Genomic DNA, 26656 nt, shown 5'->3' with positions numbered 1-26656 from the left:
TTAGGAGTGGCAATTTAGAAAGCAGGTGTGCTACCATAACCTCATACCACATTTAAGTAGGGCATCAGGTACGAGTCATCATTATTTCTTCAAATAGCAAACTGCAGTGAATGGAGCTACCTTAGTATTATTGTTTATATACTTCAGCTTTATTCTCCAAGAAGCGTAAAGTAGCATAAATAGTCCCCCCCCATATAATCCCCACAAAACGACCCTGTGAGGTAGGTCAGGCTGACTGCCAACCTGAAAGTGCAGAACAATAATTAAAATGTTTTATTTAACATACAGAAAGGGGCACCATTCTTTCACCCTAGTTTTCAAGTAATGAAATACTATATTTTTTGCTCTAGAAGACTCACTTTTTCCCTCCTAAAAAGTAAGGGGAAATGTGTGTGCGTCTTATGGAGTGAATGCAGGCTTCGCAGCTATCCCAGAAGCCAGAACAGCAAGAGGGATTGCTGCTTTCACTGCGCAGCGATCCCTCTTGCTGTTCTGGCTTCTGAGATTCAGAATATTTTTTTTTCTTATTTTCGTCCTCCAAAAACTAGGTGCGTCTTGTGCGTCTTATAGAGCGAAAAATACGGATATAGTTCTTCCATCTCCCTGCCCTGCCACAAGTAGAAAGGAAAGCTGCATGATGCCTCTAGTTGGTAGAGTTATTCATCGGGAATTGCATGCATTTTTTGCATCTCTTCATTATTCCACCTTTTATCTACATAGCCCTGCTCTATGACTCATCACTTCCTTTTGATGACTCATCACTTCCTGTTGATTCTTATCTTAGGACATGGGTTGCTGAACAGGTATAAAATTGTGCGTGTATATGTGTGTGCACATACAGGTATATATGTATAGAATACAACTTCAAGCAGAGAGGCAGAGGCTGCAATGGGAGGTGCTAAACCCTTTCCCAGCCCTGTCACCACAATACCTTCCCAAAACTGAGCTCATTTCCAGTCTCCAAGCCCAGATAGGGGGGAAAAAGCAGCTGGCTGAGAAAGGCCTCTCTAGTTTGCTCTTCTTCCACTTGAAATGACTACTCCCCACATTTTAGGTCTGTATGGTGCATTTTGTGCCTTAAGCCTAAACATCTATCCTGCATTTAACAAATGAGACAAATCAGTCCAATAATTACTTTTTTTATTTAATTTTTTTTCTTGGAATGGCGTGATTTAGCTATCTGACAACATTTGAGGTGTTTAAACAGCTTGTACTATCGTGAAGTTTTCCTTCCTTTGTTATACAGCAACCAAACCATTATATGATATGCAGGAGTTTGAAACCATAAACTGAATTATAGGCACACAAAAGGCTCCACTGTAAGCACACACCTTAGCAACCACATTGCTCACAAATACGTACTTATATTCATCCAATATGAAAGCAGCTTTATCATGTGATATGCTACATTTTATTTCTCCTGTGGAATTGGATAGAGGAGACTTCAGTGTCAACAGACCTATCCTTACAGGTTTGTTCACCTGACACTCCCAATTAAGAACCTCCCCTCCCCACCCCACTCCCCCAAATTGTCAGTATAACCTTCTCTTTAGAAAGAGCTCCCTTCAAAATGGTGGTGTATGGCATCTCACGTTATAGACCAGCAATTTAACACAGAGATATGCTGCACAATGTATAACCACGATGCAGTCTCTTTTATGGATAGTTGTTCTTTATTAATTTTTCTTTAAAGCAGGGGTTTTTTAGCAGCAACTCTTGGTAAAAACCAAAACCAAAATCTTCAAAGTGTTTAGCAATACTGTATCCAAGATAGTGCCCCACTAAAAAAACAACACTCCAGTTTCCAGGAATGGTTCATAGGAATGAAAAAAAGCTACAGAGAAACAGACAAAAAAAAAAAGCCAAGACTGAGGTGATAATACTATTTTCAATTCTGAAAAACTAATTCCTGCTTCAATGCATGATTGAATATATTTAGTTGGGAAAAGCAGTCTCTTTACAGTTTAAATATGGAAACCACACCCAAGAATGGATTTAAAGGGGGAAGCCATATTAAAGCATCATGGATTTCCTCTTTAAAATGTACACTATGCACTACAGTTGTACCTTGGTTTTCCGAACAGCTAAGTTCTCGAACATTTTGGCTCCCGAACAGCGCAAACCAGGAAGTGACTATTCCGGTTTGCAAACGATTTTTGGAAGCTGAACATCTGACGGGGCTTCTGATTGGCTGCAGGAGCTTCCTGCAGCTAATCAGAAGTCATGCTTTGGTTTCCAAATATTTTGGAAGTCAAACGGACTACCAGAATGGATTCCGTTCGACTTCCAAGGTACAACTGTGCTCTCTCTAGCTGAGCAATTTTGTTCGTTTTGAAACTGAACTCAAAGCAGTGACCCCCTTCTCTTCAATGTCATTATTATAGAATACCTGAATGCCCATCACAGATTGGCATCTGCCCAATTGGCAAACGTACGACGCCTCTTTTTGAAGCCACAGAACCACATTATTGCTGGGCAAAAGCTATCAAAACAAAACACAAAAAAGACTGAATTATGAAAATAGATTAAGCAGCACTGGTATTCTCCTATTGCTTTACAATTTGGGGGTTGTGCGCAAATAGGTCATATTCAGAGCAGACCCATTAAAAACAGTAATTAGTAAAGTCCATTATTTCAGTGGACTATTTTGAGTATAACTTAACTAGATGCAACCTTTTATGCAAGGTCTCCAAAATACTTGGCAAAAACCAATTATTTTTGTAAAACCTGACCATGAAAACCACCTGGAATCTTATATAAGAGATGTTTGTACTTAGGAGATGTTTGTACATAAGAGGCTGTATTCACAAGTGAATATTCCAGTGAAGCAGCAATTGAGATCCACGATAACTTCCAAACTATTCACATTAAATAACTGGTATAGCTATGAAGTAAACTGTATGCCAAATACCATGTGGTTACACCTAGATCATTATTGATCCTAAAAAAGGCAGCTTTTTTTTTTCCAGAAACAGCTTCAGAGGTTTGTTTGAATGTTTTGAGATGTCCTGTATCTTTGTTTTTGTAATTTTGTTTTTGAATTTGAGAAACTAGTTTATGAAGTTGTTTTTTTAAAGTGTGATGGTACATCTTCCTAAAAAGTAGCAAAAGCAAAAGAGCTACATTTTATCAAACACTTCCACACACAAAAAACGCTTCCTCTACTTTGTCCCCTTTATATACAGATCACCTTCAGTAGTATTTTTTGGCATGTCACACACTTCAGAAAAGTGACAATTTTGGAGGGCTTCATTATAGTGGTTTTTCAGGTCGGTGTACAAAGCAACTGTTTCTCCCGTGTGTGGAAATTGCAGCAGCTTCTCGTTGAGCAGTATCTGGATCTTGTATTCTTCCTTTGGAGTTGCGGCTTGATCACAGTGATAAAGCACAAACAACAGGTTTGCGGCATAAGGGACAATGCGGCCACTACGAAATTTCCGGTGCATCTGCCTGTGGTAGTTGTTAGCTTTAAGAGGCTCTTTGTCTTTGAAGTAGCCCATGAGAGCAAGGAGAGGTTGAAGGGTTTCTGCATGTCCAAACTGGAGGATCACGGGAGAGGAAATAGGCTTCGAACTAGAAAGTTTAAAAGCCAAGCAAAAGATGGTTAGTCAGATGAATCTAAGGGTGGATCTACACATTCGGGGGAAAACACGCTATAAATAAGTCAGAAATTAAATCGTTATAACAAAAGAAAAAGAAGCGCTATGGAAAATCACATAATTTTTTTTACTCTCCAGCACCATCTGGTGTTGCATGTTTATAACGCATTCAAAACGCTGTTTTTTTACTAATGTAGTGGAGTTCTAAGCAGTGAGGCACAACTACTGTATAGTTACAAGAATTAGCAAACTATGCTACTGTAAAAGAGTTGTTTTACTTTTGGTGGTCTGAACCGTAGGAATGGCATGCTAAAAAACACTTGGTCAAGAAATCATTTTTAAAATAATAATAATAACAATAATATGTTATTTTAAAGAAAAGAACTAGAAGATTACAGAGTTCAATCTCATTCCCGGTTAAGAGATGACCTGCAGTTACAGCTGAGATCATGTGGATATTGGGGTGCAGTGGAAGAGAGCAATTCTCTAAAGAGAATGAATGGCAAAGCAGAGAATGTGCAACTCGCAAATCATCTACAGATGATGCGCTCACTCTGTAGTGATTTTTTTGGCACATGAATGGCGACGACTTCATTCATCCTATTGTCCAGGCAAAGTGTCACAGCTTCTCTTGGATTAGTTTCTCTCCACTGCTACCCACCTGTTTAGAACGGCCATGTTATGGACCTTTCTCCCTGTACAACATACTAAAAATCCAACTGTTCCTCTCTGTCCTCGTGGCTACAACTCTGGTTTATGTAAGCCCTCTGGCCTCTTCCTCTTTCACATCTTAGTCCTCTCCCATCTATCGAGAAACCAAAACCAAAATTATTCTCATTTCTCACTGATCTGACCACATTTGTTTCCTTCCCTGACTTCCCATGATCTTCTATAGTCAACAGAAAGCCTGGCCTTCAAGACCTCTCTCTGCCCCTGCTCAACCTATATTTTGACTCCTATTTCTCATTTTATCTCTGCCCATGATCTCCACTCCTCCACCTTGACAGTCAACTGACCCAATGCCTGTTTCATTTCAGATTGTAAGTTCCTACAGCGTCTATGTTGCTTATGTAACTCTAATGTACCGCGGTGATGGTACAATATAAAAAAGTAATGCAAAAGCAGCTGTCTAGTTTCTTCTCCCCAAAACTATTATCATCACTACTATTTATAGTTAATATATTTTTTAGAAAATTTAAAGGTCCGAGATCCCATGTTACTCATGATTCCATGTGCTCATGTTATAGTAAAGCAGAATGTCAACTCCAGTATTTTTATTCTTTGTATGCTTTGAAGTAAGGTTGTGGATTTTTCTCAGTTTTATCTTTTTGTAAACTGCTTTGAGGTGTGCCCCCCACATCAAGCGGTGTATACATTTTAAGAAATGAATAAGTATGTTTAGAGTTCCAGCTAAACCAAGCTTCTCAGTAATAAGCTTGATAAGATACTTATCACACTATGCTGTCCCTACCTTTAAAAGCTTGTAACATAATCTATATAAAGGAACATAGAGGTGTAACTATAATTTGCATTAGGGGACACCATGCTTTACATATGTTGTGTTTTGTGAATGGAATAAACAAAGCCCAGTTCATAAATCCAGGTTTTCTTCACAATTAAATGTAAAAACTTTCAAGCCTTAGAATTATTAGCAGCAGCTATGACAAGCACACGAAGCACACAAGCCAAAGCTAAAATACAGTTTTTAATTCAACAGAGGAAAGTTCTTGGTACTTTAAGTTAACCTGTAACATCAAAAAGGAAATAAAATGCAACTACTTGTTTGACCTGTCCCATTTAGAGAAGAATGCTTTGAAGTATCCTGCTTCTGAAGTTTAAAAATGACACTTTGACATAATAAAGTACTGCACAAGTTATGTTATATCCTCAATTCTTTATAACCGGTCGCAAGCATTAAGGAAATAAGATAGATTACTCATTTCTCCAAGAATTCATATACATATTTTTGTGCTTATGGTGGGGTAGTACAGAAGAAATTCCCCACCATACTGTGATTTAGCAAGCCCAAGAAATCAGACTAAAAACTGTTTTTACATAAGGAAATGAAGGTAAACAATTACCCCTTTCCCACAATTACTGACCCAATGCAAGCAACAAATACCAAATTTCCTTCTTTTTCTTTCTTTCTTTTATTTTATTTTATTAAGAAAACCAACACAAGTGAATTTAGTCTTTGGTCAGGATGAACATTTTAGCTGTTTGATGAGATGCCTCCTTTACCAAAGTAATTGCTTCCTATAGTCTTTGCCATGTGGCTAGTGCTTCTTAGTACATGCTTCTTACATTCAGGTTTCTCTGATGCATAGCCTAAAGGTAAAGGGACCCCTGACCATAAGGTCCAGTCGTGGCCGACTCTGGGGTTGTGACGCTCATTTTGCTTTATTGGCTGAGGGAGCCGGCGTACAGCTTCCAGGTCATGTGGCCAGCATGACTAAGCCGCTTCTAGTGAACCAGAGCAGCGCACGGAAACGCCGTTTACCTTCCTGCTGGAGCGGTACCTATTTATCTACTTGCACTTTGACGTGCTTTCAAACTGCTAGGTTGGCAGGTGATGCATAGCCTAATAAGGCGCATAAGAATAAGCTAGGTAACTCCAACATAAAACTCAAATAAATGAAGCCTGCACCAATGTGCTATCGCACATTTTTGAACACTGATCAGAAATCAGTATCAAAATTCTGGGAGCAGAAATGTTTCTGCCAACATCTGACATCTGAAAGAACAACACAAATTGCTTTCTGTTTAGTAAACTATCATAGCAAACAGATCTTTGTTCTTTTTCTTTAGGCAAAAGGTGATGTTTGGCATTTTCATCTGTTGGCTGCCAGCTTAGAAGCCTCACCCACAAATGAAGGCAGTGTCTGACTGGTTTAGAAAGAAGGCGTTTCTCTCAAGCATGAACTCAGGAGTTTAATGCCTAATGAGATAGTCCACTGTATCCAAAATTATCTTCTGACCAAACTGTGGGAGGCAGTGGAAGACAGGGGTGCCTGGCGTGCTCTGGTCCGTGGAGTCACGAAGAGTCAGACACGACTAAACGACTAAAAAACAACAACATCCAAAATTCTCTAGCTTGTGTAATAAGAGTTTGGGAGTAACGTACAAACTCATTCAGTAAAGAGATATCAGAAAACAATCAAATCTGAATTTACATGCTGGCATTTTAAAGTTTTATTTCTGTTTCAAAGAATCGGAAGTGGGTATCCCAAAGTCAATTCAGCACACAGAATACCTTGCCACCAAGCTGTCAAGATGTGTTCAGAAACCCTAAAACCTATCCCTTGCTATTGGGTGAGCTGCTGCAAGTCACAATACATAACACAGGGCTGCATCGGCCTTGGTCAATCTGGCACTCTCCAGATCAGGCTTCCTCAAACTCAGCCCTCCAGATGTTTTTGGTCTACAACTCCCATGATCCCTAGCTAGCAGGACCAGTGGTCAGGGATGATGGGAATTGTAGTCTCAAAACATCTGGAGGGCTGAGTTTGAGGAAGCATGCTTCAGATGTTTTGGACTTCAAATACCACCAGTCCCAGTCTAGACTCTACAACAGAGATGGGTAACCTCCGGTCTACAAGTCTAGTCTGGCCCAGCATGGGTTCCAGTTTGGTCTATGAGACCATTTTCCCCAAGCCACACCAACCTGCCCGACACCTGATATTATCTGCAATGTTAAGTGTGGAGCAGGTAGAGACGTGTTTGCCAACAATTAGGAGCCTTAGAGAGCACTCTCTATTGTTCCTTGACAAATCAAGGCTTGCTGTCAGTGCAAATAAGCAAGTCTGCGGGCATTGGAGTTCCCATTGGACCCCATCTGCCTGTCACGATGGCCCATGAGAGGAGGTGGGAGCTTTCAATATGGCCCCAGGAAAAGATTCCCCACCCTCTAGAGCAGTGTGCTTCAACCTTGGATCCATCCAGTTAGCCAGTGGTCAGGGATGTTGTCGTGGTCCAACGTTACCTGGGAACCGAAGGTTGAGGAACACTGTTCTCGCAGATGGACAGGTGGTATGACTCAGAAGAAGGAAGGTGTTTAACCAGACTACATAATCTCAACTTCAATAGTTGTTAAAGGACTCCTGTTACTCCTTCTGTTGACTACCAAATGCCTTTTGAAATGATATAATAACTAGAAGCTACCCTCGCATTTCTAAGCTGCAATGAAGAAGAAAGCTCAGTGTAAAACTCAATTCCAGGCAGCATGTTGGGAGTTGTAGCCCTTGTAGCCCTAGAGCATTTGAAGGACACTGTATTGGCAAAGGCTGAATCTGATGAAATAACACTGGAGCTATCTGACTATAGTGGCAGTGTCTTCAGTTCTTGCTCTGCTTCTCCCTGCCCTTCTGAAAAGTATCTGACAGTGTAAACCTGTGCATGTCTTACGCATACACATGCCTTACTGCATTCAGTTATGCTTGTAAAGCAGTACTACGCAGGAAGACCAAAAATAGGCAGAAATTGGCACCAAGCTTATAAGGCAACAGTGACAGAACTCGGCACTCACAGCTCAACACTGAATTCTCAAACCAACCCTAATGCTGCCCTCCCTACCACCTGTTGGCCTGATGACAACCAAACAGCTCTGATCTGTGTACTGTTCTCAGTAAGGAAGAGAATGTAATGCATTATCTCTATTCGAACATCAGCTGCCAGCTGATAGCGTCCCAAAGGTCACTGGGTTTGCAGGTATAGTTGGACTAGATGAACCTTGAGATCCCTTCCAATTCTGCAATTCCATGATTCCAACTATGAGGACTGCCATTGCTCCTTCTAAGTTTTCTTCAATTTCTTTCTATAGCACGCAAGAGGACTAAAAACATGGCCGTGTCTTTGTAAAAATAAACGGAATCCACAACAGAAATGCAACCATTCACTTCATAGGGCTTTGAAAAGTTCAGTGTGCATTGTTCAGAAGCTGAGGCTGTGGCTACGGTCCACCAGGTGGAGTCTTAACTTCTGCCAGGAATTAAATGAGAGAAGTTGTTCCTCAACCTCAGGATGCAGTTTTAAAAGTCACTGCGGTTGGGACAAGTCAATTTCTCCCCTAAATTGTTTAGAGCTCTTAAAAATCTTTACAAGGTTATATAATTAAACATTCCATAAAGCCATTCCAAACAAAGCCAATCCCTAAACACACAAAGATTAGTACACAGAGGAGCATATCTCATACAGGGTCAATAATAAGGCTGTCTTCTGATGTCAAATAGTGATCCCTCCCAGTCACTGAAGAGAATCTTCTTTCTTTCTTTCTTTCTTTCTTTCTTTCTTTCTTTCTTTCTTTCTTTCTTTCTCTCTCTCTCTCTCTCTCTCTCTCTCTCTCTCTCTCTCACACACACACACACACACACACACCCCTCCACTGATTCAAATAAATCCTTGGTCATAAGGTATTAATGAATCACAATGCTGAATAACCCAATTGAACTTCTGAACGTTTAAAAGTTGTGTAGAAGAAGATTTAAGCACACGAAGTGTCTCTTATCCATGCATAGGATAGGCTGCACCTGCTGAAATTCCTCCCTCAGTTAAAAAGCACAGAGGCAGTGCTTTCCTTTGCATATGGTCACTCTATTAAGGCAGGGGTTAACCTTATAATAGGGAACGCGGGTGGCGCTGTGGGTTAAACCACAGAGCCTAGGACTTGCCAATCAGAAGGTCAGCGGTTCGAATCCCCGTGACGGGGTGAGCTCCTGTTGCTCGGTCCCAGCTCCTGCCAACCTAGCAGTTCGAAAGCATGTCATGTGCAAGTAGATAAATAGGTATCGCTCCGGCAGGAAGGTAAACGGTGTTTCTGTGTGCTGCTCCGGTTCGCCAGAAGCGGCTTAGTCATGCTGGCCACATGACCCGGAAGCTGTCTGCGGACAAACACCAGCTCCCTAGGCCTATAGAGCGAGATGAGCGCGCAACCCCAGAGTCGGTCACGACTGGACCTAATGGTCAGGGGTCCCTTTACCTTTACCTAACCTTATAATAAACATATCATATACAAATTAAAATTCTTAAGGGGGGGGAAACAATTTACGAAGTGAGGAGGAAGAAATTATGAAGCAACTATGCATCTGCCTTGGATGCTTTGCTTGAGATTCCTGCATTGCAGGGGGCTAGACTAGATGACACATGGGGTCCCTTCCAACTCTACAATTGTATGTTTCTATGTAGCTTAGTCCAAGCATAGGCAAACTCGGCCCTCCAGATGTTTTGGGACTACAACTCCCATCATCCCTGACTACTGGTCCTGTTAGCTAGGGATGATGGGAGTTTGCCTATGCCTGGCTTAGTAAAATGTCTGGTCATATATGTATGTGTGTGTGTGTGTGTGTGTGTGTGTATATATATATATATATATGAATGATACTGAATGGAATTGTGGAATAGGACATATCTAGAGATGGGCACTTCTCAAAATGTTACCTTCGCATGGAAGAAAATTAAGTTCTACCCCAAATTATAATAGAGTTTAAAGACTTCCAATGATTTCACAGTGTTTTTTAAACATTAATTCATGTTGTGGGAAAGAACTGTTTGCCTCTTGGTACAGGTAACACTGATTAAATACTCTACTATTCCATACTAAGTACATTTTAATAGAAAAATGGTAGATAAAAAAGTGGCTTGTTATTTTGAACGAGGTATGAGAATGCTTATTTTACATTAGCTCTGCATACATTATCTCATCTAGCTGCAGCTTTAATTGGGGATTAGTGGCTGGAAGTTAAACTTATCTACTCGATTCTAAGTGTCACATACGGCAAGTCACTTTGTTTCCCTGTGTGTCTCAACTCACCCTCCATAGAAGGCAACAGCTGCCCTCTGCTCTCTTGTCAGGATAAACAATGATCAGTATTCAGAAAAAGCTGGTAGGTGAAAGAGGCAATTAGGTACTTTAGTTTACTAAGCTTAGTTAAGAGAAACCTATTCAAAATTTAGATTAGCATCTTCTGTTTATACTGCCATCAACTGTTAGGAAAAGGAACAGCACTGGTTCACAAAGCTCCTATTATATCAAATCTAGACACGATGCAGGCAATTCATAACTGGGATCTCCTGCAGCTTTTTGTTGTTTAACGATCAGCTGCCTACAGACTGCCACTATTTTTCAGGAGGGATTCAATAGCTTATGGATATTTAGGTCTGCACAATTTAAAGTGCTCTGGTGCAACAAATCCATTTTTTAAAAAATTAAAAATGACTTATTGCAGTAAGGAAAGTGACAGGGAAGGGCCCTAAAAACTGGGATAATGTTTGATGGGAAGTCATACTGCCTTTCTGCAAATGATTCAAAATAAATGCTCACTAAAGAACGGACACCATATGTTCTCCACTCATTTTAGAATATAAAAAGTTATAGTCATGTGCTTGATATCCAGGCATCCAGAAACAAACTGAAGGGAGGTTTTGCCACAGATCCAAACTGAAGTGGGAAATCAGTCGCAAGTGGGCTGCAAGCCAAATAAAATACCTGCTCATACACCTAACTGTGACCATAGTGGTTCAATTGAATTTAAATCTAATAATAATAATAATGATAATAATAATAATAATAATACAATATATTTTATTTATACCCCGCCCTCCCCAGCTAGAGCCAGGCTCAGGGCAGCTAACACCAGTAAAATTACAATAAAAACATAATAGGAAAAAGAAAAAGAAAAAAAACAATTTAAAATACAAGTTAAAATACAATTTAAAATGCAGCTTCATTTTAAAAGTAGCCCATAGATCAAAACCATAAGGGGAGGGAAACATAAGGGTCAGACTGAGTCCAAACCAAAGGCCAGGCGGAACAGCTCTGTCTCACAGGCCCTGCGGAAAGATGTCAAGTCCTGCAGGGCCCTGGTCTCTTGTGACAGAGTGTTCCACCAAATCAGGGCCAGTACTGAAAAGGCCCTGGCCCTAGTTGAGACCAATCTAACCACCTTGTGACCTGGGACCTCCAAAGTGTGTCATTTGTGGACCTTAAGATTCTCCATGGGGCATGCCAAGAGAGGTGGTCCCATAGAAGACACTTCTCTCAATAAATCATCCTCTTGTTTTGTAAGCATCTGACATTCAGGACTTTTTCCAGGCCGTCCCCTCCTCCCTAGGCCACTTTCCCTGCTCTGTGGCCTCAAGTGCTTTTGGCTGGCTAGAATAAGTCCTTGAATTGCGATGCTTTGGGCTTTTCTGATGGTAGGAAGAGGCAGGGGTGTAGAAAAACTAGCCTACTGTACAAAGTTAACATTCAAATTTGTTGCTCTGCCTCTTTTTGTCCCTGGAACATAGCCCAGAAGGGTATGCAACCCTTGGGCTGAAAAAGGTTCGCCAACCCACATTCCCTGTCCCCTTCTTCCACCACCTGCTACACCAGAGCTTTTCAAATTGCATGTTACACCACATTAGTGTGTTAGCTGCAGTGTGTGGGTGTGTCATGTGAATGCTCCCCACACTCCTCCTGGGGCTGGAAAGGGGTTAATTTACCCTCTGGTTAGCTAGTAAAACTGAATCACAAAATGATGCATGTCTAAAAAGTGTGTCACCAACATGAAAAGTTTGGAAAGCTCTGTGCCACACGCACACACTCATTTTGGTCTTTTAAAACATAAAAAAGAATGCTTACATATATTGATCATTCCACAAATAGCAGCTGTGGCACATTCAAGAAGGTGGAACCATTTTAGTGACACCTAGAATGGGACCACGAAACAGAGTATGTTTTCCCACCACCACCACACACTTTTTACCTTTTACTCTCTGTAACAGCCTGGTCCAAATGTTTGAAGATATCCTGCATAAGAATGCAGCTGGAGCGGCTGTTGATAGGATACCCATAAGCTCTCTTCCAGTACTGCTTCAGATCATTCAGATATTCAAGAACCTAGTATCACACACATTTAAAAGTTGTTACAGAGAAGGATTATTTTACACGCAACAAAATATTTTAGTAAATTGCAGGCAGGCCATTCCAACACACACAAACTTTCATATAACTATTGGTACCTAACCCATCAATATAGATAGATAACACGTTTTCCACCCCAGGCAATGGGTTCTTTCCTCTTCCCACCCCACCACCATTGCAATCAGGAGCAAATGCTTTGGCAGAGACCTGCCTTTATAACACTGCAGTCGAAGCCTCCCAGGGGCAAGCCAGGAACAGCAAACGGGAATGAGCACTGAAGTCTACAATTTAATAGGAATATGAGTGATTGTTTTCCTGCACAGGAGTGAAGTCAATAGGTGCAGCTAATGCTAAAGACATTGGTTATGAGCCCTGTTAAAAGCAGATGCTACTTTTAGGAACTTAGTATTCCTTAGAAAGAGACTGAAAAAAGCCAATATATATGCATCTGTTACCCTAAGCATCTACATGCAGATGTTCAGGGTGACAGGCTGGAAGGTTGGGCAGAGTAGGAGAGGGTATCTAACGAGAGCAGGAATGTTAAATGACACTCCCCAAAACCAAACCGTGGTGGTACCATTTGTATTTGCCTCACAGAATTATAGAGTTGGAAGAGACCACAAGGGCCATCGAGTCCAACCCCCTGCCAAGCAGGAAACACCGTCAGAGCACTCCTGACATATGGTTGTCAAGCCTCTGCTTAAAGACCTCCAAAGAAGGAGACTCCACCACACTCCTTGGCAGCAAATTCCACTGTCGAACAGCTCTTACTGTCAGGAAGTTCTTCCTAATGTTTAGGTGGAATCTTCTTTCTTGTAGTTTGGATCCATTGTTCCGTGTCCGCTTCTCTGGAGCAGCAGAAAACAACCTTTCTCCCTCCTCTATGTGACATCCTTTTATATATTTGAACATGGCTATCATATCACCCCTTAACCACCTCTTCTCCAGGCTAAACATGCCCAGCTCCCTTAGCCGTTCCTCATAAGGCATCATTTCCAGGCCTTTGACCATTTTGGTTGCCTTCCTCTGGACACGTTCCAGTTTGTCAGTGTCCTTCTTGAACTGTGGTGCCCAGAACTGGACACAGTACTCCAGGTGAGGTCTGACCAGAGCAGAATACAGTGGCACTACTACTTCCCTTGATCTAGATGCTATACTCCTATTGATGCAGCCCAGAATTGCATTGGCTTTTTTAGCTGCCGCGTCACACTGTTGGCTCATTTCAAGTTTGTGGTCAACCAAGACTCCTAGATCCTTTTCACATGTACTGCTCTCAAGCCAGGTGTCATCCATCTTGTATTTGTGCCTCTCATTGTGCCTCAGTAGACTGTTTTGGTCAAATTAAATCATGTTAAGTGAGTACCAGATTTCAGCTCATGGTTAGAATTCAACTAAGTTTTCCTCATGGTAGACCACTGAAATTAATGGACTTAGCTGAGTAATGCTGATTAATTTCAGCGGCTCTAGGTAAAGGTAAAGGGACCCCTGACCATTAGGTCCAGTCGCAGACGACTCTGGGGTTGTGGCGCTCATCTCGCTTTATTGGCTGAGGGAGCTGGCGTACAGCTTCTGGGTCATGTGGCCAGCATGACTAAGCCGCTTCTGGCGAACCAGAGCAGCGCACAGAAATGCTGTTTACCTTCCCACCGGAGCAGTACCTATTTATCTACTATTATCTAGGTTGGCTGGAGCAGGGACAGAGCGATGGGAGCTCACCCCATCGTGGAGATTCGAACCGCCGACCTTCCGATCGGCAAGCCCTAGGCTCTGTGGTTTAACCCACAGTGCCACCCGCATCCCTTTCAGCAGCTCTACTCTTGGCTGAATACTACCCGCTATGTTCTATATAATTCTGTGAGACCGAATAATAGTTTTTTTCACAATACATTGCAACATTCAATTCTCCATTTCTTTAGTTAAGGGGGTTGCAGATGTGTACACAGTACCTACCTTGGCATCTTCTTCACTGAAGAGCGAACACCAGGGGGAGCTAATGTTTTTTATGGCCAGCTCAAATGAGCAAGTGAAAAATGCCACCTGAACCAAATCTGTTGTAAAGAAAAGCAACAGTTAGCAACACACCGACAGTACGTCAGGCAGGATGCCACAAGCCATCAATGAAATGTTTACGCAGAAAGGGCAAGACACAAGGACCACATCAGTGGTGAACAAAACGCCCCTTTACAAAACTGCTATGAAGGTACGCAATAAAAAGAGATACAATCTGGGAACCAAGTCCTGTGTATAGAACAAGGCTAGGAAACCTTTTGTACGCTGAGAGTCGTATTTCCTCAGGGATAACATCTTGGGAAATGGATAACAAGCGTGGGGGGCAAGGTCATGATTTTCTCTCACTTCTGAACTCCTATCCTCCGTACATCCATTAGGCTTTGAAAAAAAAGCTTCCATTGGCAACAACAGAAGCTTTTTTCTAGTCTAATTACTGTGTCAAGGAGGGGCAAAAAGGGATGAGACAGAATGGATCCAAAGGGATCAGGAGCTAGATCTAGCCTGCAGGCAAGAAATTCCCCTATCCCTGGCACAAACAGAGGGGTGACGAGCAAGAACTATGTTTGCAATTCCACAAATGGGTCCGTAGTCTTCTGCAGCCCTGGAATCAATACATATAATACACTACAAACTATAAGCAAAAAGAAATGAGCTAGTGAATATGGGATTTTTATGTATTTCAAGCATGTTTTTAACATATGATATAAACACGGAATACATGGTGGGTATTAAATATTTGCAATGAATTATTTGATTAGATTTGTATGAACAAGAACACATCAGTGCCTGGAGTGTTTTCTGCATGCATGTGCTTCTGAAAATATTCACAAACTTGTTCAAAAACTCAACTTAATTAAAATTGCAAACTGTATAAATATAAGCCTCGTTTTTAAGGCTGTTAGGTGAAACTTAACATGTTAAACTTTCTACCATTGAAATAATCATAATCATATATTCTGTAAAAAAAACCCAGCATGCATCCTATAAGTGAATACGTATACTCAGACAACATCTGACTACCTGCTCTTGTTTCAATCACTCTTAGAAGGGTTATGATTAAAGTAACTAGAAATCATTGTTGCATGTACACTACAGGAAACTCAATATTCTTTAGTTAGTTCAGATGGTCAAGTGAAAAAGGACACCAGAACCCAATCTGTAGAAAAGGCAAGTGACAAATGAAACTGTCAAAACTGCATTAGTTGGAGTTACGGAAGTGTCAATACTATATCATATGACACTGACCTTCTTTACTGCATTTATATCTGCATATCTTAGAGCTCCTTCTCCATCAATTATGGTTCAAAATCCCTTGCCTAATGAATTCAAGAGTGAGACAGAAAGGACTTTTTATGCTGCTAGAAAACTTGAATTGATGCACCTGCCTTTATCTATCACAAATAAAAACAGAACAAAAAAAATTCCTTCCAGTAGCACCTTAAAGACCAACTAAGTCAGTTCTTGGTATGAGCTTTCGTGTGCATGCACACGAAAGCTCATACCAAGAACTGACTTAGTTGGTCTTTAAGGTGCTACTGGAAGGAATTTTTTTTGTTTTGACTATGGCAGACCAACACGGCTACCTATCTGTAAATAAAATCAGGATAGAATTGTTTGCAGTGGCTCTGGGGAATAGTGAACTGTAATAATGATACTACCTATGTTCATCCAATAAAAGTATGTCTTTCCCCCACTTTTTGTGTTTGATTGGTGCTTAGTGATGTTCTGTTGTATTTTAAATGGAATGTTAACCACCTGAAACGGTTGATAGGAATGGAATGTTAACCACCTGAAACGGTTGATAGGAAGGATAAAATACTGTGGAATGAAATAATACTGCCTGATTCAGTAAAAGGAGATCCATAATGCAAATAATTAATTCAAATGCACATCCAGATGCCCATTTCACTGTTCATCTGTGTCCCACTAAACTGGGTGCATGTGGGTTTTTAGTACCAGACTGGAATACCTAACACCGTCTTGATTCACAAAGTTATGAGGAATATCTATCACCAGTGCTTTTCTTCTAAAAATATGTTTAGGGGTACTCTCATTTTCCTACTCATATTGAAATACTGTCCCTCAATGAGGCCAAACTTAGATTCACAAAATGTTTAGGGGTATGCTTACCCCTGCGTCCCCCACAGAAAAAAAGCACTATCACCATCTGGATCCATAAAGTTTGTACAACAACAGCAAGATGAGGACCTCTCTTTTCTCATGAAAATACTTTCTTCCTGGTAAAATCTAATAAAGTTAGCCTGTGGCCCAGGAAGGGGGCAAAGGTTGCCACAAAGAACTTGTACACGATAGTTGGTTTCTCATGCTTCTTAAGTGTTTGACCACAAGTCAAAGCATTCCTTTAGGCAGCCCCAAACATCTGCATGTACCCAGGAGAAACAGACTTACAAAGAAAACCAACCACAAACACCCTTCCTCTATGCTTCACCACCAGCAGTTCTTTAAACAACTCTGGCAGCAGCCAGTTGTGGGTAGATATCAGCTGGGCACAGAGAACTAGTCGTACATTTCTTCTAGGCATAATTTTGGAAAAGTTGCAGCTCTTGTGGTAGATAGTTTTAGTTGTTTGCTCTTCCTACAGAGGTTCTTGAAATTGTGCCGACACCAGTAGCTTGTGCCACACACCAAAATAAAGCTTATTAAAAGACAATGTTGATAATGGGTCGTGACATGGATATTGTTAGTTACTAGCTACAGAGCTTGCTGGTAGTGGATGTTTTGTAGTTAAAAAGAAAAAGCACTGTAGCAGTGAAATAGGCATGTGTGCACCATTACCTGAAAACCGCATGCAAGAGTTGATAGGCCATTTCCTTTCTGCATTCCGCACTTCATCGTACAAATTTCCCCAAGCATCTTCAATACTTCTAAGAGTGTGTCTCAATGGAGCACGACTGTCTGCTCTCTCCAGGCTACCACAGAAACATGAACTAGGCTTCAGTTTTCGCTCTGCGTGGCACAAGGGTGCATCTCTGCACTTGTGAGAGTCATACAATGCATGCAGCTGAGATACTTTAACTTATGTGAACCAGTCCCTAAGAGCGATGAAAATGAAAACAAGGCACTGGGGGGGCGGGGGCGGGGTAAATATTTTATGTCCCCAGTCAGGTTCAACAGAAGTTAACCTTTAAAGCTTTTCCAACAGATGTTTATGTTTACTGCTTATTTGCTCTTCGTAATAACTGAGAACAGGTAGGAAGCTGATAAAAGAACATTACCTGCGTTTAAGTCATTCACTGGTAGACACAAGGTATTTGCGATTTTCCCCACTACTTCCTTCATCTCAGGACCTTCCTTGAAGGCATCCAGCTCATGCATAGCCGTATCATTGTCTTCTATATCTTTAACAAATCTTTCACATAGATCAAAAAACCTCATCAGTTTGTCGTTGGTTTCAATTCCTTCTGTCGTCGTGGCTGAAAATGAAAGGGCAAAAGGTTGTTAAATGTCGTAAGTGGCTTTAAAGTGGAATATAAATTCACAAAAGCAAGCACGTTGCAAAATAAGGTAAAGGTAAAGGTACCCCTGCCCGTACGGGCCAGTCTTGACAGACTCTGGGGTTGTGCGCCCATCTCACTTAAGAGGCCAGGGGCCAGCGCTGTCCGGAGACACTTCCGGGTCACGTGGCCAGCGTGACAAAGCTGCATCTGGCGAGCCAGAGCCGCACACGGAAACGCCGTTTACCTTCCCGCTGGTAAGCGGTCCCTATTTATCTACTTGCACCCGGAGGTGCTTTCGAACTGCTAGGTTGGCAGGCGCTGGGACCGAGCAGCGGGAGCGCACCCCGCCGCAGGGATTCGAACTGCCGACCTTTCGATCGGCAAGTCCTAGGCGCTGAGGCTTTAACCCACAGCGCCACCTGCGTCCACACTCTTAAAACTGAATAATCTTCTGTCAAACACTGAGTTAAAGGTAGTTGTTTCAAGTAAACTACAGGGGGCATATGCTTTTTTATATAAAGCATTTTGCATAGAATTTCTCAAAAGGGTTCTGAAACCAAGGGTTCTGTGAATTCCTCTATTCACATAAAACTTTGCTAAAAGTAAACTGGATGAATGGTTTGCGCAAAGAATATTGTGGGCTTGATTCTAGAAACAAGGGACCATAAAGTCACATCACCACAGGCAATGGCCTGCCTGACACTATTCAGGGTCTCACTAAAATCAACCATCTGAATGATCATGGACCGCTCTTATTTTATCCTTTCTAAATACCAAGCTCTGCACTTTCCCTAGTTCATAAAATTATGATTATCTTCCCAGTAACTACCACCCCTCACTTCTGGGCACTTGGAACTTAAGGAAGTGATTTTGCTCAGTGCCCTTTAGAACATCCATTATTCCTTATTTCCCAACTTTGTGCTACAGCTCATTAGCATTCTGAGTGCCCCTACCTGAAATCCCAGTACAAAAATCTGAGACTGATCTTCCTGTCCCCCAGTTCCTACATATAAACAGAATACACTACCTTGGAATGTTTCATGTGTTTCAACATGCCTATCTTCTGTGTAACAATTAATATGAAAATCTCATGTAAATTTAACCTACTCTGACATCAATCACATTGGTTTTTCAATCTGTTGGTTGCAGTTCTCAGTATGCACTGTTTTTATCATGAGCGAGGAACAAATGGCCCAAACGTTGAATATGACCCAAGGAGCCTTTGGTTCAAGATTAATTTTAACTGCTGGCATACGCAGTACTATCCAGTTATCAACAGTGTGTCTTATGTTATTTGTTTATTTAACACAATTAGTGTATCGCTTAATCATTGAAGTGATTTACATAAAATATTTTCACTTTATTTATTCATTTTAAATTTCCTTAATATTACTAAAATTTGTATGTTTAAATATACTGCAATATATTTCATACCTGAAATGTCTTAAATGCCAATGTTTCCAATCTATACTGAGTATCATGTTAGTTCCTATGCAAGCATATCTGCCATGTATTATTAGTAGTAAGTGCTATCTCTGCACAGTACGTGTCATTTCATACAATAACAAAAGCAAATGCACGCACAAACGTTTTTGAAGATCCAATCCTAACCAGGGTGCAGGGGAGAGAGTGAGGCTAACTTTTGAGGATCAAGGTTAGAGAATGATAGTTATACACTTCAGCTTAATTTCTGTTGTGGAATAAGATTTAATCTAAAGGTTCTGTGGGAAAGCGGACACGTGTAACGTGCAGGAATTCTGTGATTTATTAAATAATCCTCAAAAAGTAAAATGGGTAGGTATGGCTTTTTGAAAAACAGCTTGAGTAAGCAAAAGATCAATAAAAAATCTGGCTGAACTAGTTCAAAATCCATCTAATTTAGCCTACTGTTCCATACAACAGTTGCTTCCAGGAAGCTCATAAAACAGGACACAGACATGTTGACCCTCTTTATCCACCTTCTGATATTCTAAGCCACTGCAAGTTCTGAACTTGCAGTTTCCATTAACTTACTTAGCATGGCAAATAGATATTGATAAATGTAGAAGGGTGAGGGGGGGATGTCAATTTAAGGATGAATAAAAACATTTAAGGAAAGTTAGGAAACAATTCATAATTTGCCAGTTCTGTTCCGGAAGAATAAACAGAACCTGTAAGGCATTTTATGAAAAAATAAAATAGAAATGCTTGCTATTATGAACACAAGGAAAAAGAACAGATGTTCCTGATCATAATTGTTGCTGGTTTCTATCAGTCTCAGGAGCCAATGTAGGAGTGTGCCTTCGAGGATAAAGTTGAACCGTTGGGAGACATACAGCGTCTGCTGTGGCTGTAGAGACCAGTAAGGGAGAAACATGTTTTATTGCAGCTGGGACAGATGAAGGAGTCTGGCTGCACTGATGCAGGTGTACTGTGGCATTTCTTCTGTCTGCGTTCCTCCGAGTAGTCATTTCTTCTCTGGTCACTGCTGTAAATGCACAACCTGTCTGTTGTTCTCCAGGCACTCCAATCATCTGCAAGGGATTCCCATACAACAGGACTGATGTTGCCAGCCTTTGTGTCATGTTGGCAGCCATCTTTGTAATGCAGATTTGGTCTGCCAACAGGTCTAGTGACAGCTCCCTTTTGGGGATCCTGCCATCTTCCATTCTGTGTACATGACCAAGTCAGCAGGGATGTCACTGAGACAGAACTACGAACATGCTGGGAATGTGGGTTTGGGAGAACATACCTTTATTTGAGACTCTGTCCAAAATCTACCTGATGCAATGCATATGGAAGGCACTGAGGCATCACTCCTGGTGGGTATAAGTTACCCATGAACTTACTTCCATAAAGCAGCCTGCTCAACACACAAGCCCAATAGACCTTCATCTTGGCATTGGTTGATAGCATCACATTCTCCCTTACCCTTTTGAAGAGGAAAACCATTGCCATAGATAGATGCCTTGCCAATGCACTTGTTCAGCTCAGCATTGATGGAAAGGTTGCTGGTTATGGTGGAGCCCAGGTAGATAAAAATGTCTACCACCCTCAATGCTGATGCTGGAGTGCTGGTAACATCTTGACCCAATATGTTGATCTTCATCAGGGTGGTGGTGAGGCCGAAGTCCATGCGAGCTTGGACAAAACTGCTGACGAGTCTTTTCAGAGCTTGCTTAAGAGTGTGCTGTCAAGGCTGCATCATCTGCAAACAACATTTCGCAGACAAGAAGCTGCCACACTTTTGTCTTGGTGTGGAGACATGTCAGGTTGAACAGACCTCCACCTTGAATGGTGATCATTAGGCCAGGCACTCCTGAGCAGACCTTGTTTCTTCCAATAAAGAATTAACGTCACTTACTCTGTGTAATTTATTCCTGGCATCCACTTCTGACACTGTGGTGACACATGTCTTGTGGCATGGATCCTTGTTTTCAACACTGCAAGAGAAGGCTGTGGAGGTGTATTATGAGGGAGAAATTGAGGCCGGCTTTCAGCACTTCTGTTGGGATTCTGACCTGTCCTGGGGCTTTACCACATGCCTGAGAGTTGATGGCATTCCTCAGCTTGCCAAGGGCAGGAGATGAACCTAGCTCTGCTGTCAAGAGTCTGGATGTTGAAAATTGTTGTGTCAGATAATTGTTGTTTTCCTGTGAGTATAACTCTTAAATGTGCCCTGCTTCACCTGCTTGCTGCTGTAATAATCTCTCCAGAATAGGTTTTCAGTAGTGCAGTTTTCCTTACTATTGGTCCAAAGGCTGCCTTCATACATTTTGCGAGTGTTAAACCACAACAATAAAGGCTGGTATTTAAGTTAGCTGCACAGTGAGCAGGAATATTAGATAAGCACATTAACTATGATTTGAAAGTTCTGGCCAGGTCTTCTTTTTTTAGGAGAGGGACCAGTACCACACACAAAGGGGGACAAAAGCAACCCTTATCAAGAGAAAAGGGCTGGGACTGGGGTCTTAAATGATTATCCAACCCCCTAAGTTCAATCAGGGTTTAGACCCAGTTTTGGCACAGAAAGAGGAGAGAGACAGGGAGATGTCCCCCTGTTGATTCTCCTCAACCTCTCACCAGCTTTCAATACCGTCAACCATGAAATCCTTCTGGATCAGCTGTCCAAGTTAGGGGTGGGTGATGCTGCTTTGCAATGGTTCCAGTCCTACCTGGACTGTAGGAATGAAAATCACGGGAGACGAGTAGTAGGTGTCATGTGAGAGGCGTCTGCCGGGGAAGTCCCGGGAACTCTCTTTTATTGAATATTACAAACATTGCCACAGGTGTACTTGTGGCTGATTGGTTGATACAAACACAAAGAAACTCATTGCCTATTGGTTAATGCAAATGCAAGGCGGGAATTACATGTGAGGAGTGGGAATCACATGTGAACATTAATCACCGGTAGATTAAAGGCTGGGAAATGAGGTTGGGACTAGACAAGCATGAAACCTCCTAATTAATTACAGTGGTGCCTCGCTAGACGAAATTAATCCGTTCCGCGATTCTCTTCGTCTAGCGGTTTTTTCGTCTTGCGAAGCAAGCCCATTGACAACTTAGCGGATTAGTGCTAGAGCTGTCAAGCGGCTTCCAGCGATCAGCTGTTAAGCGGCTTATCAGCAGAACAGCTGATAAGCGGCTTAGCGGCTTAGGAAAAGGGCGAAAAAAGCAAAAAAAAAACCCGCCGGGGGGCAAGATTTTTTCGTCTTGTGAAGCAACCCCATAGGGAAATTCGTTTTGCGAAGTGCCTCCAAAACAGAAAAACCCTTTCGTCTAGCGGGTTTTTCGTCTTGCGAGGCGTTCGTCTTGCGGGGCACCACTGTATAACTAAAGATTAATATAACATGAACAATTACTAATGATTGATCATAACATGAAAGAATATAATAATCAAGTTCTATAGATGTGGTCAACTATGCATGGAGAACAAGTCACCATGAACTTAAGGTGAACTGAGCAATGAGGGAATGTCTTGGTGTTTGGAACAGGTTCGTACAGTGTGTGCAGAAACAGAGAAAAGATTATAAGCGAGAGTTCCCAGAATGCAAGAGAAAAGAAGCAATACTTCCCATAGCAAGAGTTCCCATAAGGCCACAGTTATGTGTAGAAAGAGAACGATGCAATGCTTCCCTATAATGCAACAGTTATGTGCAGAGGGAAAACATATGTGCAGAAGGAAAACTTCCCTTTATCTCCCCCTTTCTTTTCTTTTTTGCGAGGCGTTCTGGGTAAATAAGGCAAAAATATTTCGGGATTAGTGGTGTGCCAGCGAATGCCCAAAATAGGTTCGCCAGGGAGGATGGGACAAAAAATACTACGAGATACGTGGTTTGCCAACGCATGCTCGAAATAAATCTGCCCATATCTCCCCTTTGGTTTTCCTTCCCTTTACTGGACCATCATTTCCAGTGCATGATGCTTAGGGAGTGCTGTACAGCCCCATGGAGACTTCAATGTGGAGTTCCTCAGGGTTCGATTTCATTCACCGCGCTGTTTACCTGAAACTCCTGAGTGGCGTTATCTGGCATTTTGGAGTATGTTGTCAGCAATATGCTGATGGCACACAGCTCTGCTTCTCATTTACACCTTCAGGGTGTGGTAGTGGATGTGCTGGATTGTCCCGGGGCGATCTTAAAATGCTGGCGAGCGGTAGCGAAGCCTTCGCTGCCGCCCGCCAGCATTTTACAATCGCCCCAGACAGCGGAGGACTTCTCCGCTGTCCCAGGGCGATTTAAAAGCCCCCGGGAAGGCAGGCGGGGGGACAAAGACTTTTGCCCCCCGTCAGCCTTCAGAAGAGGTCCCGGGGTTTTTTAAAATGCTGGCGGGCGGCAGCGAAGGCTTCGCTGCCGCCCGCCAGCATTTTAAGATCGCCCCGGACAGCGGAGAAGTCCTCCGCTGTCCCGGGGTTTTTTAAAATGCTGGGGGTGGGAAGAAAAGCCCTTGTCCCACCCCCCAGCCTTCAGAAGAGGTCGGGGGACAGACTGTCCCCGGACCTGGCCTGTAGGCGGTTTCCATAGGAACGCATTGATTGATTTTCAATGCATTCCTATGGGAAACCGTGCTTCGCAAGATGAAAAAACTTGCGGAACGAATTAATTTCGTCTTGCGAGGCATCACTGTACCTCCAGGGCTGCCTCTCCCCATTTGAACTGACCCAGACCCTGTGATCAGCATTGCAGGACTTTTCCATGAGAGTCCCAGAGGGTGGCAACACCAGAAGGTGCCTTTTATGCAGTGCCTCCCAACTTACAGAATGCTTTCTCCAGAAATTATTGTCTGGCGCCATGATTATATATATTTAGACGCCAGCCTGGCATTGCCAGGCAAAACCTTTCCTCTATAACTAGGCCTTTAACTATCTCTGTGGCCTTTTAGAAGTGGATGGGCTGTGTTTTAATTTAATTCTTTCCCTCTTGGTTTTAATGTATCTGCTTGGGGGTGGGGAGGGTCTCATATTGCAAACCTAGGCTTCTCTACTGACAACCCTGTCCTACTGAATTCAAAGATGACACTTACTCCCAGGCGCCAAACTGCTTTCACGTGGTGCATTTCATTTTGATGCTTTTTCTTTGCCTAAAGTGCCTAATACGTGCAAATAATAATAATAATAATAATAATAATAGTAAGTGGGCTACATTATTGCCGCCTTGGGGTCTTTAAAAGGTCTGGACCTCTGTACCCACACCCCAAAGTGCCATCAGCTATCATGGGCATAGATGGGGGTGGGGAGCAGGGGGGCAGTCGCCCCTCCAAATACTTAACTGAAAGTAGCAATTGTAGAATCACTCTTGGGGTCAAAAGAAAGTGGTAAAAAAACTGTTGTTGAGACATATCATTCGGAAACTGCTGGACAGAGCCAAACAGAGGACGATGACAGGTGGGTGTCCCCGCCCTCACTAACATAAATCCTAGCTACGCCCATGCAGGTTATAATGAAGCAGAGAATGGACGGCTTGCTGGGAGTGGGAAGGATGCGGGGTTACTCTCACCATGCTTTTGGGACGTGCCCTGCCGCTGGCCGTCGAGCGCCTGCCGGAGCCCTTCGCGGAAGGCGGCGGCGCTGTCCAGGCACCGGTGCTTGGAGCTGCTGACGAAGGCGAAGCGTCGGTTCCGGGCCAGGAGGCTGGGGAAGCGGCGGGCGAGGCGCCTGGCCAGCATCTCCATGTCGCGGCGCCCCGGAGGGGCCAGCTTGCCGTCCATGTCCGGCCGGAGCCACATGGTCCAGCGCGCCAGGCGGGAGGCGGCGCTGGCGTTGCATTTCCCGGCGTTTCCCTGGACGAGTCCGTGGAGGCGGCCCAGCTTCTGGATCTGCTTGCGCGTCGGGAAGCGGGTGCCGTGGCGGAAGACGGCGCCGAGCTGCAGCGGGGCGCAGGAAGCCGGCGGCAGCGGGAAGCCCGGCTGCGGCGGCCCGAGCGACAGCGGGTCCCGCAGGAGCTCCGGGTGCAGCTCCTCGTAGCGGGACTTGGTGCCGAAGTAGGGGCTCAGCCTCTCGGCCGCCGCCTCCGCCTTCCCCTCGGCGGGCCCCGGCGCCAGGAGGAAGAGCAGCGGCAGCAGCAAGAGGCAGCCGTCGGGTCGCAGCATGAGAGCGGCAAGGAAGCGGCTGTTCTCCTCCTAAGCGCGGTGCCCGGACCGCAACCCCGGTGTAAAGCGCGAAGCCCACGCAGGAAGTCGAGCCACAGGAGCCTCCTCCTCCGCGCTTTGGCTTTTCCTTTCCGCTGATTGGTCGGCGACTCCCCGCCCACTTTCTGCTTGCCCGCACCCAAAATGGCCACCTCGCCGCATGACTTCTAAACGCTTTAAGCCACTGCCTCCCTCAAGCAAGATGGCGGTTGTTGCTTCCCATCCCTCCCCGTTCTCCCTGCCATCCTATATATACAACAGTGCCCAGCCCTAAGTGGCGTTCAGTCTCTTCGGGAACCTGCTGAGAAAGGCTGAGGAAGCCTGATAAGATCTTCCCAAAGCCGACAGGGCAGCTGAACAGAAACAAGCACCCCTCTACCACTATCATGTATTCTTCCCTTTCCCTTGTTCCCTCAAGTCCATTCAGCGCCTTGGGAAGGCCGAATAATTGTGCAAAATAAGCACACGACCATATATCTTACTGAGGGTCTTGTCAGAAATACTCAAACAACAAAACAATGCTGCTGCGGATCCCAGTTATTATAAGGCTGCTTTGACTGCAGGTTGAATGGACTTTGGGTGATGCCAACGCTGTTATTTTAGATATGTTTAGACTACCCACCCCCGTGGCTCAAAGTAGCCCTGTGCTCATATGAAGCTGGGGTCAAGGCTGAGTGAGTGGTTAACAACCACCTTGCAATGCACTCCAGTCTAGTATCCTCGTAATCTGGGAAACAGAAGAGGCTAAGGCTGAAAGATTTACAGCAAACTTGCAGTGCAATTTCTCTGTAATTGTTACATTCTAAGGAACATCTAGGTCCTTACAACAAACAGGCTCAAACTGTAGATAATACTGGCAAATTGTGAAAGATCTGGTGGTTTTGCCTTTAAAAAGCGGAGGGGGGGGGGGTAGAGAGAGGCAGTGCAAGGCTACCAAGCTGCTTGCTTGCAGGAATCAGAGACAATTCCTGGTCTGAGAGGACCCTGTGCAGGGAGCTGAGATTCTCACCCCTCCGGAGAGGGGAGAGCTGTTCTTTATGAATATTCTAGATCCTGCTATACCTCAGCCACACTCCTGCAAAAAG

The 26656-nt window shown here is 43.2% G+C and overlaps 1 protein-coding gene and 1 long non-coding RNA gene across 2 annotated transcripts; one reads left to right on the top strand and one right to left on the bottom strand.

Moving 5' to 3' along the window:
* Positions 1-1654: 1654 nt before the first annotated feature.
* On the bottom strand, positions 1655-26561 carry MINPP1 (multiple inositol-polyphosphate phosphatase 1). The gene is made up of 5 exons (XM_083740716.1): positions 24941-26561; positions 17745-17942; positions 14449-14546; positions 12341-12474; positions 1655-3573 (listed from the first exon to the last, which is right to left on the bottom strand). The coding sequence occupies exons 1-5, from the start codon at positions 25530-25532 to the stop codon at positions 3162-3164; spliced, it is 1434 nt and encodes a 477-aa protein (XP_083596842.1). The 5' UTR covers positions 25533-26561; the 3' UTR covers positions 1655-3161.
* LOC310845597 lies at positions 26186-26655 on the top strand. Its single transcript, XR_014564858.1, has 2 exons — positions 26186-26285; positions 26552-26655. It is a non-coding gene; the product is annotated as an uncharacterized lncRNA (long non-coding RNA).
* The last annotated feature ends 1 nt before the right edge of the window (position 26656 follows it).

Source organism: Podarcis gaigeae, assembly GCF_964106915.1.
Source record: "Podarcis gaigeae genome assembly, chromosome: 5".
NCBI classification, from domain to species: Eukaryota; Metazoa; Chordata; class Lepidosauria; order Squamata; family Lacertidae; genus Podarcis; species Podarcis gaigeae.
This window is presented reverse-complemented; position numbering and strand designations above follow the sequence as displayed.

Bases quoted from the DNA above. Each gene is read 5' to 3' on its own strand.
- MINPP1 (XM_083740716.1), bottom strand. From the start codon at position 25,532: ATGCTGCGACCCGACGGCTGCCTCTTGCTGCTGCCGCTGCTCTTCCTC. The intron at 14,547-17,744 runs GTAATGTTCTTT...TCTTTACAACAG, and splicing joins AGTGAATGACTTAAACGCAG to ATTTGGTTCAGGTGGCATTT. The intron at 12,475-14,448 runs GTAGGTACTGTG...GTGTGATACTAG, and splicing joins TCAGTGAAGAAGATGCCAAG to GTTCTTGAATATCTGAATGA.